The 18,573-nt window shown below is 48.0% G+C and overlaps 1 protein-coding gene across 1 annotated transcript in view; it reads right to left on the reverse strand.

Annotated features, from left to right (window-relative positions):
- Positions 1–261: 261 nt before the first annotated feature.
- ZNF512B (zinc finger protein 512B) overlaps positions 262–18,573 on the reverse strand; it is a 59,038-nt gene continuing 40,726 nt past the window's right edge. The window contains exons 12-17 of the mRNA XM_084645143.1: positions 18,159–18,329; positions 16,915–17,106; positions 8,297–8,398; positions 6,920–6,982; positions 1,823–1,921; positions 262–681 (exon numbers count right to left, since the gene is read on the reverse strand). Of these exons, the coding sequence (XP_084501269.1) occupies positions 388–681; positions 1,823–1,921; positions 6,920–6,982; positions 8,297–8,398; positions 16,915–17,106; positions 18,159–18,329 (921 nt within the window). The 3' untranslated portion in view covers positions 262–387. The remainder of the gene's footprint in view (positions 682–1,822; positions 1,922–6,919; positions 6,983–8,296; positions 8,399–16,914; positions 17,107–18,158; positions 18,330–18,573) is intronic.

Genomic DNA, 18,573 nt, shown 5'->3' on the forward strand with positions numbered 1-18,573 from the left:
TTGCTCAAGCATCACCGGTTCAGCGCACAGAATCTGAAGGAAACGGTCAGCGGGGGCGGGGAGGGGTTCCTGCTTCGCAGAGGTTTGGCTGCATTATGTGACATGTCAGCGGAAGAGCTGTGCAGCCCGAGTGAACGCACAAGTGTGCACGTGTGTGTGTGTGTGTGTAGGGGAGTCCAGGGGTATGGGCGTGTGCACGTGGGTGATGGATGGACAACTGCAGTCTTTTCCTTTTTTCCAGTGTGAAACACGGTCCGTGATTTTGCTTAAAGTGGTTTTTGTTTTTAAAACAAAACGGATGAGCAGGGGGTGGGGGAGAGAAAACTGGGGGGGCCTCACCCCATTACCCTGGGCTGTAAACTAATCCTCAGAGAGTCTCTGAACCTCTTATTTCTCGGGCATCTTACTGGCTCCCCCTTTCCTGTTGGCGGGCAGCTTGGTGCCTCTCTCTCTCCCTTCGGGGCTGCAGTTGGACCTTTCCCAGTTCTCTGTGGCTTTCTTAAGATTAGTCTTTGCTGCCGTGCTCTCTTTGCCTTTCAGAGACGTTTCCGGGGGCCTTTCCTTGGGTTTTCTCCCCCTTTTCTTCCCACTTGTGCTTTTCGTTTTCTCCTCCTGGCTGGAGGAAATCTGGTCCCTGTTCTTTTTTTTCCGGGCAGCCTCTGAAGAGGTTCGGAACCAGTTCTGTGTCCAAAGGGAAAAGAACAGGACTGGTGGTTAGCGACCCTCCCAGGCCGGCGAGCACTGTCCCAGCCACCGCATTTACACCTTCCCCCTTTCCTTGTTATAGAGAACTCCTGTTTTCCCTCCTGGCCTCACTCTCACCGGGGAAAACGCCTGTATTCCCTACACAACCGGGAAACCCCCCCCAGATTTCCCTCTCTTACCTCTCACTGGGAAATCCCCCTTATTCCACCCTCCTGCCCCTGTTCCTCCAGTTTCAACTTGCCAATGGGGTGCTGTGCAAAGTACATCTCCTGCCATAGCCTGAATGCTTCTCTTAGCTTCTGTCCACAGAGGCATTGACATGTAATGATGGACGCGCGGGAAGGGGAAACAGGGAAGGGGGGAAATCTTTGTGGAAGCTTAAGTTTTGCAACTGCCACAAATTAGTTTTGTGTGTCCTGACTCAGCCCGGTGCCTACCCACTAGACCACACTGCCTCTCATAACAGGGCCCTGAGAGGCAAAGCTTTTCCTCCTATAGCTCAAACCATTTTTCCGTCGAAAGGGGAAAAAATATCTGTCCAGGGTATTAAGGACAGAAGGAATGGTGCCCTCTGTGTGTGCTATACAGGTGTGGATTGGATCTCTCTTCACTTTAACATTTCTCTCCTCTTCTCCCCCAGCATCCCCCCAGTTTCTCTCTACTTTTCCTCACCTCCCAGGCTCCACTCCACTTTCCCCCCGCCTCTGTTTTCAGTTCTCTCTCTTCCCTTTCTCTCAGTCTCCCCTAAGCAGAACGGGAATCCAACAACCTTCAAATCAGAGTCAAGCTTTTCAGTCTGAGGGTGGGGTTGGAAGTGAGGCTAAATGAGGTTGCCAACGCCCACCCTGAATACCAAGTGTGCAAAACAAGGCCATAGGAGTGCCGTGTTTCTGGACGTGCCAGATACTAGACTGGGTGCCCTGGGGCCTCAGATGAAGGTGAAACAGGTGGGACAGGGAGGGACGGCCAGAAAAGCAAAGAGACATAAGCTCATCCCCCATCTCTGCCTAAACTCTGCGAGCTCCAACGGGAGCTTCTAGTGGATACAGGTGAACCTTAGCAGGAAACAGCCTCAACCATGCCCCAGAGCCCCACTGCACCCCGCCCACTTCCTTACCTCTGAGTGAGTCTTGATGATATGGTACTTGACTCCACTTTCTGAGCTAAACTCCTTCTGGCAGAGAAGGCACCGGTACTTCCCAACAGAGTGGTCTCCCTGAAAGGCAAAGAGCAGCCTCCTGTATGCCAAAGCACGTTCAAACTTCAGGTGAGAATACAGCCTCCCTCTCTCCTCACAACCCAGAAGCCCCTTGGAAATCTCTAGGCATTGTCTGCAGAAAATGTCCTGATGTTTGGGCCCATGATGATGGGTCCAGGGCCACTCGAAGGCCACAAATGCCCCCTCAGCATCCAGAGCTCAAAGACTTTGTCTTCAAGGTAAAGGAGTAGATGTATTCCTAAAATACTGCATCCACGGTTATGTGGACACGCCATTGCTCCTGGAGCTGTAGGCCAGGAGCTTACCATGTAATCCGGCCCTTTATCTGTTACAGTGAGGGGGCTCCTTCTCCTCAGAAGGATCCAAAAGGAAGAGAAGTTTCCTTTGATACAAATGGAGGACAAATTTTGGGCATGGGTGCAGATGCATGCATATTCGCGTATCTCACTTTTGTGGGCAATTACTGCAAGAGTGCATGCAACCATGGTAAAGCTGCAAACATTATCCTGCTCAATGAGACATTTGTGCATGCAATTACCCACACCACACGTGTGCATCTGTGCACCTGCTTTGCACATGTACCTGAAAACCTGGGCCTACGCCCTGGAACACCCATGAAAAACATCAGGGAACATGATGCATAAGACTCGTTCCCTGGGGAAGCAAAGGAGAGAGGGGAGCTTTCACACAGAAACAGAGGCACATTTTCCTCCATAACGGTGTGGATTTTAATTGCCTGAAAGCCAGGAAATTCAAAGCTATGGTTCCCACGGCAACTGTAATTGTACCTGTGTATCAAGGCATAAAAGTAACTCCTTCTACAATAATACAAAATACCACATATGCACCCCACGGGGAATAAATGATGGTTTCTGTGGAAGCGAAAATGTGAATTTCCGGGTGTTCGCGCATTTAAAATCTCGACTGTAATATTATATTAACAGACTTTTATTTTTTCATTTAATATCGCTAGCTACACCATTTCTTTACTGTCAGCAAATTCAGGGATCATTAAGAACACCTACTGGGAGAGAAACTTCTAATTTATGATCATCGGGTCTTTCCTAATTTTGCCTTCATACTCTTGAACAGGCCATTAATTTGCTGGATTTTCATTATTAAGAGTCCTTGTGAAAATGAATGATTTTTTGACTCTGCCTCAGTCTACTGGCACAGAGGAGATAATACGTTCTCCATTGGCCAGGGAATTATATATTAGGCCCTCTGGGCGATGTATGGGCTCTGTGGGAATTTCTTCATAATTGGGTTCATGTTGTAAATGTTATGGCAGACAGGTCTTTCATTTCCTAGCTGTGTCTGCAGACAGGCAGGCCTGGTCAGCCCAGACTCCCACTTAGCACTTAACCCAGAAGTGAGCATGCAAAAATCACAGATCATTGATCCATATTGACCCTAGTGCAATGATTCTGCGTCAATTTGACCCTTCTGAATGAGCCATAAATATATTCTAAACACTCCACTGGGATTGCATGAAAGATGTAATTCAGTCCAGCTCCTTGGGTTTCATAAGAATTACTGTTGGTGTCTGCCAGACACCCCCCCTCACCCGCCCCACTGATTAGTAGAGAGGATTATTGGAGGTTTAAATCCTGCAGTCTTTTTTCCAGCAAAACTCCCTCTGAAGTCAATGATACAGTAAGAGCTGAGACCCAGTTCCTCACACTAGTGCTGCCTTGTGTGTTTTGAGTTCTATAGCAGCCATGGGGCATAGTATCCTCCAACTATCCTCCAGAGCTGTCCTATGGCCTCCAGTCTGTGTGTGTGAGCCACACGTCCCCTGCCCTGCCTGTCCCACATTCAGCTACCAAACTACATCTCCACACAGTGGTAGAGGACACCTGCAGGCTGATTGCACAGGAATTCCCCATGCTTTCCCCATGCCAGGGAACTGCACTGAGTCTGTGTCCTTCCTTGCACAAGTTGGAGACCAGGGCTGGCTCCTGACTCAGGACTACATGATTTGATGTGTACCCAGGATGCTAGAGGCAAGCCTGTAGATTGCAGAATAAGGCACAAGAATTTGTGCATTTAGAAAAATACATGGGCAGTTGCTCGGTTGATTTGTGAGGGTGGTTACCACAGCTGTGCACTGAAATGACCAGCTAAGGATGTGAGAGATCATTTGTGCATTTGTTGCCTGTGCACTGCCATGGTAATTCAACCTACAATTAAGGGTGCAACTGCAGACATATTTTTTGCAAATGCACGCCTGCATGGTTTGGAGCAGTCTGTTGGCTTTGCTGTGAAGGGGCCTCTTTTTCTGGCAAGCAGGGTGATTTTGTAATTGATCCAAACAACAGTTAAAATCTCATGCATATGCTATTTTATTTTGTGAAAACTCTGCTTTTTGTGCAGGATTTCTGCATATGATTTTCTAAATTCTCTCATTAGTGTTCTAGTTAAGGCTAGAGGGGAGAGGGCTGTGTATGTTTTCAATAATCAGCAGGTATGAATTTGGCCCACAGGAACTGAAGAGTTGCCTTCTGGAATCTACTACATTCACTGTGATTTAGAGCTGGAAGGATTTCAGGAGATAAAAAGTTTTACAAGTTCTTTCTCGGTTCCAATTCCATGGTTCTGCACTGAGTCGCCCTTTCTTGCTGTGGGCCAATGTTCCTGGAGTTAATTTAAACTGGAAGCACTATTGCTATATCTATCGGGTGTTAGCTCTCATGTTTCACTCCAGTGGAGGTCAGATACTTACCTAGATAGATAATGTGACTATGTGGCCATTTTCCTGCCCTTGGTTCTGTTCTTTATATGACACACCGTATTTCTATAGGCTGGGATTTCCAAAGTGGATGAGTGGAGTTAGGCGCCCAAGTCAATAGGAGTTAGGTGTCTAATTCCTTTAGCACCTTCCTCTTTAGCACTGAACGACGGGTTATTTTGTATTTACTGTACTGTGTGTTAAGTGTCAGAACCCTGCTAGATGGTTAGGATGAGAATCATGCTGTCTAAGGAGGTGCCGAAGTGAGGACACCAGAGGCATTTAAGCCCAGTGCTTGACAAACTAGCTGGCATGTTAAGGCGTTTCTCTCTACGCCCTGCTGACCATGAGGGTGGGGTCTGTACCTGTCTGAATAAGGTGGCATGGCGGATGGCATTGAGGATGCGCTGTATCAGGCTCGATACATGGCAGATACACAGCAGGGTTCCCCATCTCCATGGGTGTGTGGCAGGGCTGTCACCACGGCTGTTCGGCATCAGCACTGCACTGACTGGTTGATGGATAAGCTTGTGAAGGCAGCTGTTGTGGAGCTGAACCCTGTTCTGCTTTGAGATCTTCAGTAGGCCAAGGACATTGTCTTATTGGCTCAGGTTGGTGAGTCGCTGCAGCTGAGGGCTGGTCTAACTGGGCAAGAAGCAACACGTGCTGGTCTGGTTATTAAGCCAGATAAGTTCCAGGCCACTACCATCAAGCAGCGTCCAACTCCAGATTGCAACCAGCTCAGTATTAACCTGTGCGGCTGGTGTATTGAACTGGTGGCAGCTGTCAAATACTTGGGCAGCCTTGTAGGCCGTGCTGGAAGATGCTCAAAAGATACGGATATGTTTCCAGCAGCCGCTGCTGCCGGCTTTCAGGTCCTTCGGCAGCCTCTGTGGGGGCGTCGTGACATCATGTTTGCTACACAGCCGCTGCTCTACAGAACACAGTGACACCAACTCCGTTGCAGTGAAGTGAAACGTGGGTGCGGAGGGAAGCTGATGAACACCAGACTGATGTTTTCAATTTTCGTCCGCTTTGTCAGCTGCTTCATATTAAGTGGCAGGACAAGATCAGAAAGGTGAACCCAGCAACTGCCTCCATCAGCACTGGCTTGGTTTCGGCAGCTCGCCTGGTATGGACGTATTATTAAAATGGAAGACCAACCAATTCCAAGGCGTGCACACCAAGGGATGCTGCTATGTGGCCGGTGATCATATGGGCGTCCAAGGCTTTGGTGGCGTGACAAGATGGCTAGTGATGCACACAAACTGAATATACAACCCGACCGCCTTAAGCCCCTTGCCAGAGATCAAGCGGGGTGGGGCTCAATCTCCAAGGAGGCCACGCCCCTTTGGGACTTGCCATGATGACGATGACGTAGTAGCAGGCTAGGGGAGGGATCATGACGGCATGAATTCAGTGGCCAGGCAGGAATGCCGGGGGAAAGCGGCAGACCAGACCCTGCGCTGCGGCTGTGAGTACATCCCCGAGGCGGGAGTAGGCTATGCCGGTCCCACACTCTGTCCCAACTCAGCTGGTGAATTTTGGCTCCCCATCCCCAGCACACTTGGATGAAAGGGTTAACGAATCGACTGGTGCCATCTCTGGGCAGTGGGTACGGTCCAGGGGACTTGGTGAGACGTGGAGCTTTTTACTTCCTGTTCCAATCCGGCAGAGGCTGGGAGCCACTGAAAGCGGCCAGCATCACAAGGCGGACTGTGTGAAAGGCGCTGGTGCTCTCCATCCAGCTCACAGATGGCAGGTGACAATACAGGACCTTGCACCCAAGAATGGGTGCAATTCCCCCTGCACTGGCCCTGTACAAGGACTGTGGGCCCGTCCAGGGTACAGGGAGTGCCTGGCCTCCTGCTGGACCACTGCAGAGGATGACCTTCACCCAGCCGGCTCTACCTGGCAACCAAGGCCCCTGATTTCAGTCAGCATGAGACGGGCACGCCTCTCCTCACCCCTAGAGGTGGCTCCTTGAGGGCTGTGTTAAAGCGAGTGCGTGGGGCAGCGTTGAAATATTTGCATTAGCACAGCCTGCGTGGGAGCTGAGCAGAGGGTTTGGCCTCCCAGTGGCATCAACCTTTCCCAAGGACCCAATGCGATAAATAGTTTTTAAAACACGCTCTGAATTACTTTCTATCGGGGGCATCTGGCCCATTTCCCCCTAACGAGCGGGAGGAGAAGGAGAGAGAAGACCGCCTGCCCTAAACAGAAATAGCGGCAGAAAGCCTAGACCCATTTTCAGATGGACTTACCTTGTTGCAGTTAGTCAGGTGGGCTTTCAGGCCAGAAACGCTGGAGTAGATGGCTTCACAGCTCTGCAGAAAGAAACGAAGAGGCAGAGAGGGCTAGCAACTTGCTTCCTGTCTTTCTATATTTCATGGACGGCCGCCCACCGTACCCAGGAGGCTGTCTTCGATTGCCAGCCCTGGATAATCAGCATGAGGTTAATTTTCTGTGGGATGCACAGGGATCAAGCCACACATTTCCTATTAGTGCTAATGGGAGTCATGTGGCTATGTTCCTCTGCACCAAGGCTGAAAAATTTATCCCTAAATGTCTCTGTGAAAAATGTACCTTTTCTAGCCGTTAGAAGGCCCTGCAGAGCTCCCGGAGTTCTTACAGCAGCAGCAGAAGATCCAGGCAGAAAGGCTAATTACCCAGGCAGTAGCATAATCAGCTGACGTTCTGAGCAACGTCTTTTCAAAGTGCGTGTATATGACATTAATTAGCTAACGCGTCTCACCCTGCTAACATCCTGGTTTTAAAATTCCCATTAGCAGGGCTTTGTTCCAGATTATAAATCAATGGCCCAGTGAAATGGGGGCAGTTCACATCCAGAGGAAGGTCAGGCAAGGCCTGAGTTTCAAAAGAGGTTAGATGCAGAAGTGCACCCACAAAATGCACGCCCCTAATCTACAGGGGAAATTATGGTGGCCATGCATGCACAATAGGGTATTTTTGCGTGCAAACAGCTAATCTTCGCTCTTTGCACACTCAGTTACTTGAGTTGCACAATCAGTTACTATAGTCACATCTAACAGAGTAAAAATCAGACCTTGACTTGCTTTAATAAGGGACAGTCTAGGGAAATGTGGGTCCTGTACAAAAAGAAACTCCCTGGATCAAAACCTGCAGTCTTTATTTAGGCAAAACTCCCCATGACTTCAAAAAGCAGCTCCCATAACCCAGATCCTGCAATCCTTAGGAAGGTCCCTCCGAGCCGCTGGTTTAGCTCAACAAGCAGAGCTCTCCCCTTAGAACAATGAGCCCCAGATTCCCAGTTCTGCTTTCTAGCCTCTTGCTGGTAATTATGTCCATCAGTATTATAATGAGTACCCCAGGAGTGCACAGTGATTGGACATGCTTCAAATAGTCATCAAGGCAACTAACAGGAAAACGAGAACAAAGAAATATCAGTGGGCCAAATCCTGAAGTCTTTATTCAGGCCAAGCTCCATTAACTTCCCTGGGAGTGTTACCTAAGTATGGGCTGAATAAAAACCTGAGCAAGCATCTCCGTGTTCAGTTCAGGGGTTTTCCCACTGAGAATTCTCTCCTTCTACTGAAGATTCCAGCTGTGTGTTTTCTTTTGAAAATCACACCCGTGATACGTACAGAGAACCTCCTTACGTTATTGGGGCAGTTGATGTGTCCTTTCTCCTTCACTTCATTTTTCCAGGTTTCCAACAGCCTCGGATTTAACTTCGGAAGCCCCGGCCGGGTGTAATTTAGCTGCCAAACAATGGAACATTATTAGCAGAGCTGTACCAGCCCTGTGGGCCGTTGAATGGGTTCCCCCCCGCCGTGAAGAGGTGAATCAGGGCTGAACAATGAGTTTGGAGGTTTCAGCTAAGGCCTTCATAGCTACGTCACCCTCAGCACGGAACATACAGAACGCAATCCAGCGTGAGAGTCGGTCTCCGGTCTGGAGTGGCCAGGGATTGGGAATGAAAGTGAGGCTGGTTAAGGTACATGACAGAGTCGCGTGGGAGAAATGGTCACCACTACAACTGGTGCCAGCCAGTGCTATCTGAAGCAGCTGTTTTCTGAAGACAGAAACTTAGCTGACCTGGAGTCGGATCTCCCATTGACTTCAGTGGGGGTAGTACTGGGCCCAACATTTCCACTGCTTTGTGCTAAAGATGCCCCTATAGCAATTGCTGCACTTCCTAACCAATTAACAAACAACACTCTATTGTTGGCAGAGGGTGTGATGTCTAACTTTCAACAGCCTATATGGCTTCCATCCACGGATTAACAGGACTATTCCATTAAACAATGAAAGACTCTGTCTCTGTCCGCTCTCTTTTTTGGCTTGGGCTCTCATTCCAAGTGCTTTTAATTACAGCTTTGTTAGTAACTTTGGGGCTTCGTGTAAGGGACCAAACCTTCAAATGGACCTCACTGTGGACTCCATTTCTGTATGCACAGCACTGCACACACAATCACGTCCATGGGCAATTTCTGTGCTGTACTCTTGCACGTGCATCTGGTGGCTTACGTTTTCAGGAAAATGTACACACAACTGCATGCTTACTTTGCATGCTGTGTTGTGGTAACTGCACGCATAAATGGGGACTGACAGTCTAACTGGCTAGCTGCATATGGAGCTACTGCTGTTGCATTTATGCATGCATTTTTGTGTGTGGAACTGCAGACAGTTTTCTGAAAATTTAGACTGATGGATTTTGTATGTGTAAATTCTACCATCTGTGCTCACAAGTGATAATGCATAAATTAACTGTGCTTGCAAAAGAACAGGACTTGTTTTGAAAGTGTTCCCCAAAGGAATTCAAGATCACATTTTCCAATAGAATTGGGAGTTGACAGTCTACATTTCTTTCCCATCTGTGACTTTTCTGAACATGCTGAATTTGCCTTCTTGCCTTCTTCTACCTGGGATGGGGCGACATGCTCCCCTTCCGGCAATCTGCTCTGAAACATGGCACTCGCTGAGAAAGGGGATGCCAGTGTCCCACCAAGGTCAGATGACTTTAATGACCCAAGAGGTCTGTCCTCAAACACGGGGCTTTCATTGCCAATCAAATGTAACTGAAAAATGAAAGAGCCACATCTCAGAACAGACCACTGAGCAACCTCCACGTGCTCAGCTCTGTCCAGGAGAAACATGGTGCTTTTGAAAAGGCCATAACTGGCAGCCAGATGGAGCCAACAAAGATTCCTGACAGGAATCTTTGCTTGGAGCTGTGTGGGGATGCCAGACCTGAGTGGGGAGGAGCACACAAAGCAATGCCCACTGCCCTTGAAATCCTTTCAGTCATTGGTGCCTACAGCTGGGCAGCAAAGGGTCCCACCCCCTTAATTAAAACTTAAAAAAAAAATCAATAAATAACACAAACGAACGCTAATAGCAACTGGATATGGAGCCAGCAACTGCCCATCCCCACAGCCTCACAAGGGGCGCCGAGATTCCAGCATCTCTCGTCACTCCAGCTTCCCAGCTCCAGAGAGAAATCAGTGTCACAATAACTAGCTAAGCCCATGTCTCCCCAGAGCACTGTGGTTCTAGAGACGTCAGCATCATCTTCATGTCTGTATTAAGAAGGAGCCTCAGGCATGGAATATTTTTATTTTTTCCATTTATTTTCTCAAACGGCCTGTAAATAAAAATCTTCATCGCCAAATCATTAAACAGCTACAACTGTATTTGGCTAAGGCCCATCATCATTTCAGGAGAATAACAGGGGGTGGGAGGATGGAGTGGGGTGAGAAGGCGTTTTGACTGACAGTTGTATTTAATTAGCTTTCATATTTCAATCCTCTCCCTCTAGACAGCTCTCCTTCCCTAAAATACCCCATAGCAAATCAAAACCACACTTACTGCCCAAGCTAGAGCCAGCAAATTGCAAATCAAGCTGGCTTTATGAGTCAGAGAGGTTCTTAGCATAAGACACTGTTCTCTGATCACATGCTGTCTCTCTAGAGCAAAAACTCTGGGAGGAAGAGGAGACAGTTACTTGGCAATTCACCTTTGGAGATGTAGGTTCAAAGCTAGTTTGGGTTACAAGCGTAATGAGTTTGTGAGTCTCAGCCTAGATCTTCAATTAATAGGCTTTTGTGCAGAGCACAGAACCCTGTTTTTTGAGATGGGCTGGAACCAGCATCCTGTGTCCTAAACTCATTCCTGCCTCCACCTTCGGTTTGTTGGAAAATCCAAACCCAGATTTAATTTTGCTCTCTTGCTTTATAATAGGCCAAGACAAATGTCCATATCTAATCCGGCCTGATTTTGGAGGTGTTGGAAATCTAGATCCCGGTCTGGATTTCACAGCTTGAGCCCAGGTCTAAACTCATCATAGTTCTTCGTTCAGCCAAAAGCCAGAACTGGAACTTGGCTGCTGCCTATTAGTGGATGCGTGGAGGGGTCTTGAGGCGTGTTTCCTCCTTTACACCAGCAGCTTTGCTAGCGAATTTCAGCCTCAATCGGTGTGAGAACGTCACTCACCGTCCTCCAAAGAGATGCCAGTGGGACAATGGTGCGGATACATGCTCACAAGAGGTTAGGGCAAGACCAACCAACTCATTACACATGTGATCTCAGCTAGGATTTGAGCCTCCAGTTCCAGGAGTGAACAGGGCTTGTTCACCGAACGCTAGGCCTAGGGTTGCCAACCCTCCAGCATTGCCTGGGAGTCTCCAGGAATTAAAGATGAATCGTTAATTAACGATTATGTCATGGGATGAAACCTCCAGGAATACGTCCAACCAAAATTAGCACCCCTTGGTAGGCCACCCACCCCTGCCTGAAAGCCACAATCTTTATAATAACTAATCAATCAAGACATTGATGCAGCCAGAGAGCGCTCACCAGAACAGGCCATAGCACTCAGCCATTTCTTTGCAGGCGCAAAGAACTAGCAAAACCACAAAAGCAAATCACAGTTTAGCTCCCAAAAGGCCACAACAGAGACCTGAGAAAAACAGGGCTAGGATGGCAGAGTCCCTGCCTGAGATAAGGCACATTAAATCTAGGACAGGGGAGTCGCTCTGGGCTTCCTGCACAGAGAATTGCTTCTCCAAATAAAATCGGTCCACAGAGGGAGGGCACCAAACCATGAAACAGATCTTCTGTCACCTTGCCTCTTTAGAAGTGTGTCCTTGTGCTCCAGAGGGGTAGCACTGTGCGATTTCTTTCCTCCAAAGCGTTGAGGTACGTGCACACATCACTCCAGAGCCTGGAGCTGGAGTGAATGAAGTCTGAGATCTGAGTGATGCCCCATCCTGGAAATGTTAGATTCATTAAGTCCCAGTAATGTCAGAGGAGGTTCAAGGAGAAATCTGTACAGTGTCTTCCTTGGCTTTTCCCAGAACATGCCCTCAAAGCGTGACATATCCAGCAGCCACTTAGCATGGAACACGTCATCCGTTTCAGTTTAACCAGAGTCATATAAAGATTGTGGTCAAGAAAACAAGGCTCCAGTCGATATTTAGAAACATGGGTTTGCTTAGCACAGAGAGGAACATGTTGTTAAAGTGCATTAATTTTGGAGGAATCGTTTTTCTCTAATGCCGTAGAGCCTGGGTTATGAGGAGCTTGTTAAATTGTCTCAGAGCCATTATAACAACCCCCATCTACAGGATCTGAATTTAGGGTCTCAGCTCTATAGCAGCCCACCACTACTTGAGCTACAGGAGAACTTCAATCAGCTGGTAGTTGTAGAAGTTTGTTATCTTCTGTGGGGGAGTCCAGTCACTAGAAGGGAATGTGGCACACACTGAGCAAGCAGTAGACCTGGGTTATGAATGTAAAGAGAGGTACATCCATTTAAGAAACTTTCCACTGGGGCTTGCAGCTAACAAATTGTCAGCTGGGGGAATTGACAGAACTGAATTGTTCCTCTAAGGGATAAAGAGGCTGCAGTGAGTTATTTTGCAATTGTGACGTACCAAACTACTCCCAGGATTTAAACTTTGTTCCCAGGACTATCAACGCTGCCCTGAAAGGGGTAGAGATGGGAGGTGTTCCCTTTTTCATGGGCATTTTTCCTCCAAATGCTGTGAAAGTGGTGGCTAATAGACTGGGAATTCTGAGAGGCCGAGGACTGAGGGGTCACTTTCTAAAGTAGATGGCAAGTATCTGGTGCTGGCCTTTAGGAAAGAGCATAAGGCCTTAGGCATCGAAAATTGGGGGGCACCTAATTCCCTTATAACCCTTGAAAATGGCAGCCTTGTCTACACTACAGAGGATTTACTGTTGTAGCTACAGCAACCCTTCCCCAGTGGAGATGCAGTTTATCCCCCAGGACAGCTCAGACCACTTTCCCAAACAAAATAAGCTACATGAGCAAAAGGACTTTTTTTTGCTGGTATGAATGTGCCTACCCTAGGGCTTTTTCCAGCACAGCTATGTCAGTTAGGGGAGGGATTTCTTCACCCTCCTGACTGACTTAGCAATGCCAGCAAAACTTTTAAGTTTAGACCAGGGCTGAGAGAAGTGAGCCAGTTTGGTGGGGGAAAAGGCAATTCTGAAAGAAAGAAGAAAAAAGAAAAGAAAAGAAAAGCAAGCAAAGCAATGCAGAGCTTAGCAGTGTATTTTAAAGTCAGCAAAACTCCTATCAGCAGCTCAGCGAAGACCCTCCTGCCTCTTTCGTGGCTGTTTATTTTGCCAGTGAATAGGGCGTATGATGAATTACTTTTTGAAAAGATGAGTTGTCAAGGCAACGAGGCCCTGTTTGCAACACACTCAAGGCTTTCTGAGAAAAAATTCATCTTTGTGATATCGACCCTACCTAAAAGTCAAGTCCATAACAATCCCCTGGATACATCAGCTTGCAGTCAGACTTCTTGAGATCAAGGACCCTTCTCTGGAGCCCAGAATCTGCATTAAGGCCCTTTAACCATATTTTTTAGACAAAGTATTAACTAGAAGTGACTTTCCCACAAGAGGCTGACATCAGTGTTTTGGGCTAAGAACATGGGGGAAGATGTAACTCCTCTTTATGGGGAATACTCAGCGTTCACGCATTCCTGGGAATGACCTCTCTTTTAGAAATCATAGCACTCAGAGACTGAAATTCAGAACAATCAGAAAAGGATTTCACAGAGCTGCAGCCTGGTAAAAGGCCCAGGGCCCTGTATATAAAATAAAACACACTCCCCCACCCCAAAATACAAAACAAAAAAACACCAAAGAGGGAGTGGGACTCTGGCAGGAATACGGTGGAGCGGGGCCCAATGGAACACCTTCAGAATTCAAACCCAGATCTGAATTTGACAGCTGGTCCCCGGACGCAATGATGAACCCCCTCAAGGCTCCTGATCCCCAAAGTCTGGGAAAGCCTCAATCCAGATTCAAACCCATTTCTTGTGGAACAGGGGTCTGATCATGCTAGCGGCTGAGCACCGTCTATGTGGCACTAAGAGCCATCACTTTCCACTGACGTCTAAGGGAGCTGAGGATACTCAGCGTTTTACAGGAGGAGGTTCTAACTATCGCTTTAAATGTACCAATAAATGCCCTTTCCCCTTTGAGGCTTGTTGAAAAATTAGTTTGGTTTCTTAACAAAGGGCTGTGGCTCGTGTCCCTGGTTACAATCAGACAAGGGAAAATATTAATAAAATCTAAACAAATGAAAATGTCTTAAAAAAAAAAAGGAACATTATTTCTAGGGGAAGTTCCTCCCATTCTTAATATTTATTTGTACAGAACCTAGCACACTGAAGTCTTGGTCCATGACTGGGACTCCGAGGTTCTATGGCAACACAAATCATCATCATCATCACGAGTCAAAGCAAAGCAATACAAGGAGAGCAGGGAAACTCAGCTGGGCAGCAGAGACAAGTGATTGCTAACACGCTCCTTACAGAACGTGAAAGCCCATATGTGAGCAAGTGATTCACAGTGAGCTGAATGGCTCTTTCGCCAGCTAATTCAAGCAATGGTCAGAAATGGAGCTGGCAAAAAAAAATCCATTTTTAATTTCAGCAAAAAAAAAAAAAAAATCAGTTTTTCAGTGAAAATATTTGAAACAAAACAGAACGTTTGTTTCAAAATTTTTTTCTTTGGTTGAAAAATGCTTTCCCAAAGCACTTTGATGTTGGCAAAACGGAATTTTTCAATAACAAAAGATTTCAACCCGCTCTAGCAATCAGGCTTCCGGCACAGCTCAGCTCTAAAACAGACTGTGAAAACAAAAGGCATCATGGTGCATTGTTCATTGCCTCTCAGTGATGCCCGGATGTCACCTGCTCAGGGAGCGAGAAGGAAGATGTTTTTTCTAACTGCCCACTCTGCCCATGCAGGCTGGGATCTGAGAGTCAGGCTGGGTTCTTTGGGGCTTATGCATCGCAAATGAGGATACATTCTGCAGTCAGAACTTACTGAACAATTCTGTTGAAAACATGAGAGCCAGAATGGATTAGAACAGACAGGCAGAGTCTACTGAAATGACACTGGATTCAGGAAGCTTGGCTGTTATTGCGAGCCGTGTCACTCATATTCCTCAGTCGGTCACTTCACCGCTCTCTGTGTCTGTTTCTCCCCGTCTTTTGTCCGTCTTTTCTGTTTAGATGATAAGGACTTTGGGACAGGGAGTGTCTCACTATATGTATGTACAGTGAAGAGCACGGTGGGGCCTCGAGGCTACTGTAATCAAAATCATAATGACCAGAATCCCACTCACTCTGCCGTGACTGTATCAGCTCTGCAATGCTGAGCAGGAAGAAAACCTTACGAGTCACTATTGTTAGCGGGATGACAAGAGGGAACCATTTTCAGAGTCACTTTTCAGAGCAGAAGCCCACTTTCGGGGAATTCACAGATGCAGAGGGCTAGCACAGGCCTAAACAACTCCCACCTAAGCCCTCAAAACAGGGCTGGAATGGCACATATGCCTCTGCACAGGGATGATTTAAGAGCGTTTGATAAAACGTGCAAGCACATCAAGCAAGCTAGGAAGGCCAGAGTCGAACTGCAAGGACACCTGCCTTGCTTAGTTCTTTACTCAGGAAGCAGGTTCACCGCTGGCAGAAGGGCATGCAGACTGGCTGTGCTGACTACCCCTCAGACTGCTGAGCCATCAAACCGAAAGACCGAAGAGCTCCTTTTCTTCTCTTTGTTCTTAAATGAGCTTTACAATTTGATTCGAGTAACTGCCTGCTGCGGCTCAGGATGAGGAAAATGTCTCTCCCGGGGAGGGTCATCTGGGAGCTTTCGCAGGTATTGCATCCCCAGGGATCTGGGACAGGATGTTCGATTTAATTGCATGTGACTTTTAATTTTGTGGAGTACTGCAAAGCAGCCTGGGAACTCCAGTGCACTGTCAAGATCCTGCAGCACTGGGATAAATTCTTGTCATCGGCGAGAGGGTTCTGTGCTTCGGCCCTGAGAGATGAAAGTGGCCAGGTTTTTCATGCAAACTGCAAGAGGCGTTGCACTGGCTCAGAGCTGGGTATATATAATCCTTTCGGTCTTCAAGGACTCTGGGAAAGAAGCTTCTCCCAGTGGCCAAGGGAAGAGAACTGGAAGGAAGTGGATCGTATCTGAGACTTTCATGCCCTTTGGCAGCACAACGAGGAGGAGGATGGAACTGCAAGACCTGATCCCCAATCACCATGTCCTTCTTAGAGTACGTTTACACACCCTGTAAGAACCGGGCTTGTGGACTCGGTGCTTCCAAGCCCATGCTTGAGCGTCCGCCCTGCATCGTAAACCTGGGCTCACAATGGCTGGACCTGGACCTCGCTGCCGTGCCAACACGTCCGTATTGCACTGCGTAGACCATCTGACTGCGGCTTGAGCTGCTTCCACACTGCAAAATGACAGGGCTTGGACCCGAGTCACAGCAGGACTTGGGCTCTGACCCACCCCCCCTGGCAGAGTCCTAGGGTCTGGGTCCTGAGTACTTGCTGATCCAAGTCAGACTGAAGTGTGTGGGGATGGAAAAGGGCCTTGAGCTCAAATCTGAGTCAGAGCCCGGTCTTAACATGCTGTGTAGACCCACCCTGAATCGCCAGCTTCCTCCAGGCCCACTCCCTCTCAGCCAAGCATGGAGATGCATCCTGCCTTGGATTGGAGCTGGTGAGGGTGAGACGAGGCTCGGCAAGTGTGCATCTGCGTAGAGCAATGGCTCCCCAGATGCCCACACACGAGCACTATTATTTCATTTAAGAAGGGAGAAATGATCCACCCCAGCTGCCAACTGGTTCCCTGGCATGTAGAGGTGTGCGGCACCCCAGTGTCTCCATTCACACCTAGCGTAATGGCAGGAAAAAACAGGAGTTCTTACTCGCTTAGTTTCAGGTACCAGGTCGTCCTTCATCCTTCGTTTGGTCCAGTCCTTGGCCAGTTCATCCTCAGCTATCTCCTGCAGGTGAAAGACCGCTACTTGGGCTGATGTGCGCCGGATTCTACCACTAGGAGTCCTTTCAAAATCTTCTACTGGGGTGGCCTCTGGCTTCACCTCTGGCTCTTCGGGAGGCTGAAATATGGAAAGGGTTAGGAAAGAGAAAGGCTAACAGCTGTGAGAGGAAAGACCTATGAGAAAAGGAAAGTCTTCTTATCACTGGTGAGGGAACTTCAGATCTTGCTTTTGGAAGCTTTCAGGGCCTGCGTATTTGCACACCAGCTTTTGCACACACCATTACTTGCACGGCAGGCTGCAAATAAACTGTCACACACAGGTAAGTTTTGGGCTTGCAAAACGCTAAGAGCCCTTTCCCAGGCCTTCTCCGCAAACATGCAAAGTTAGAGGCTGGAGGCTGCAAATCTGGCCCTCCAACTGGAGTGAAGCTCCCTTCTTAACAGAGCTAGAAGGCTAACTTCTTTTGTGAGATGGTCTTTTAACCCTAGCCATGTTCCCACGTATATTAATGTCTCAGTCTGAGCAAGTTACAGCAGTGAGTGACTGTTCCATCAGTAGATTTCAACAAAACGTATGAAACGCTGACTATGGGTTGGGCTGGCCACCGTGAGCACAATCCCGCCCAGGACCCTAGCTAACCCATGCCGCTGCAGTCACATGTCTACTTTTCGCACACTAGCTTGCTCACCGATAGCACGTGTATGGTAAGCTAAAATGGAAGTTACACTTCCAGGAGAGATGTATCCCTCAGAAGTCAGTTCTACCAGCCTTACTCACACTGAGCAGCAGTCACTCACAAGAATAGCCTCCAGTGGGGACTCTCTTTGGGTTTGTGATGGGATGGGTTCATGCCCTATCAGAGGATAGTTTCACGTTCAAATTACATGCCCGGCTGAACATTTAAATGGGCAGTGAGACATGTGTAAACAACAGAGAACTGAGGCTTCATTTGACCCTGGTTGTTCCACTCAGGAACTTTTCTCATCTGTCTCAAAACTCCAAGATAGTGTTTAAAGAAGTCAGGGACAGTTTGGTCCCATTGTAATGAGAGTTTCCTGCTGCCCTATGAACATAATGGGGGCTGTGGGGGTTTGCTGCACCTACCGCACTATCTGCTTAAGTGAACAGAGACACAAGCTTTAACATTCAGCCTTGCTCTTGAGACTCACCAAAGAAGTGTGCTCCGACCGCACGTGGTAGTCATGTCCCGCCTTGGATTTATACTTCTTCCTGCAATGTGGGCAGGTGAATATGGGCTTCTCCACTTCAGAGGGATGCTTCCCACACCATTTCTGGTGGTACTGGTATCCCATCAGACTGGAGAAGTTGGCTGTGCAGCCCTATGGAGATGGGAACAAGAGAGGGTTAGATGGTGCATTCACTGCACATGCATGCGAACAGGTTGAAAGGATCATAGCACCATCACTCCAACATTTCAAGGAGGAACACATCAATACCATCTACCACGCTGTTCTGCACCTCCACGGCATGGACCCTGGACTTCCCCATGTAACTCCTGTGGGAGCTGCGAACTACAGGGCAGCTGCACCATCCCCGCAACCTCTCTCTAATTAGTCTGGGAGG

The sequence above is a fragment of the Lepidochelys olivacea genome (genome assembly GCF_965140295.1).
Source record: "Lepidochelys olivacea isolate rLepOli2 genome assembly, chromosome: 13".
In the NCBI taxonomy this organism is placed as follows: Eukaryota; Metazoa; Chordata; order Testudines; family Cheloniidae; genus Lepidochelys; species Lepidochelys olivacea.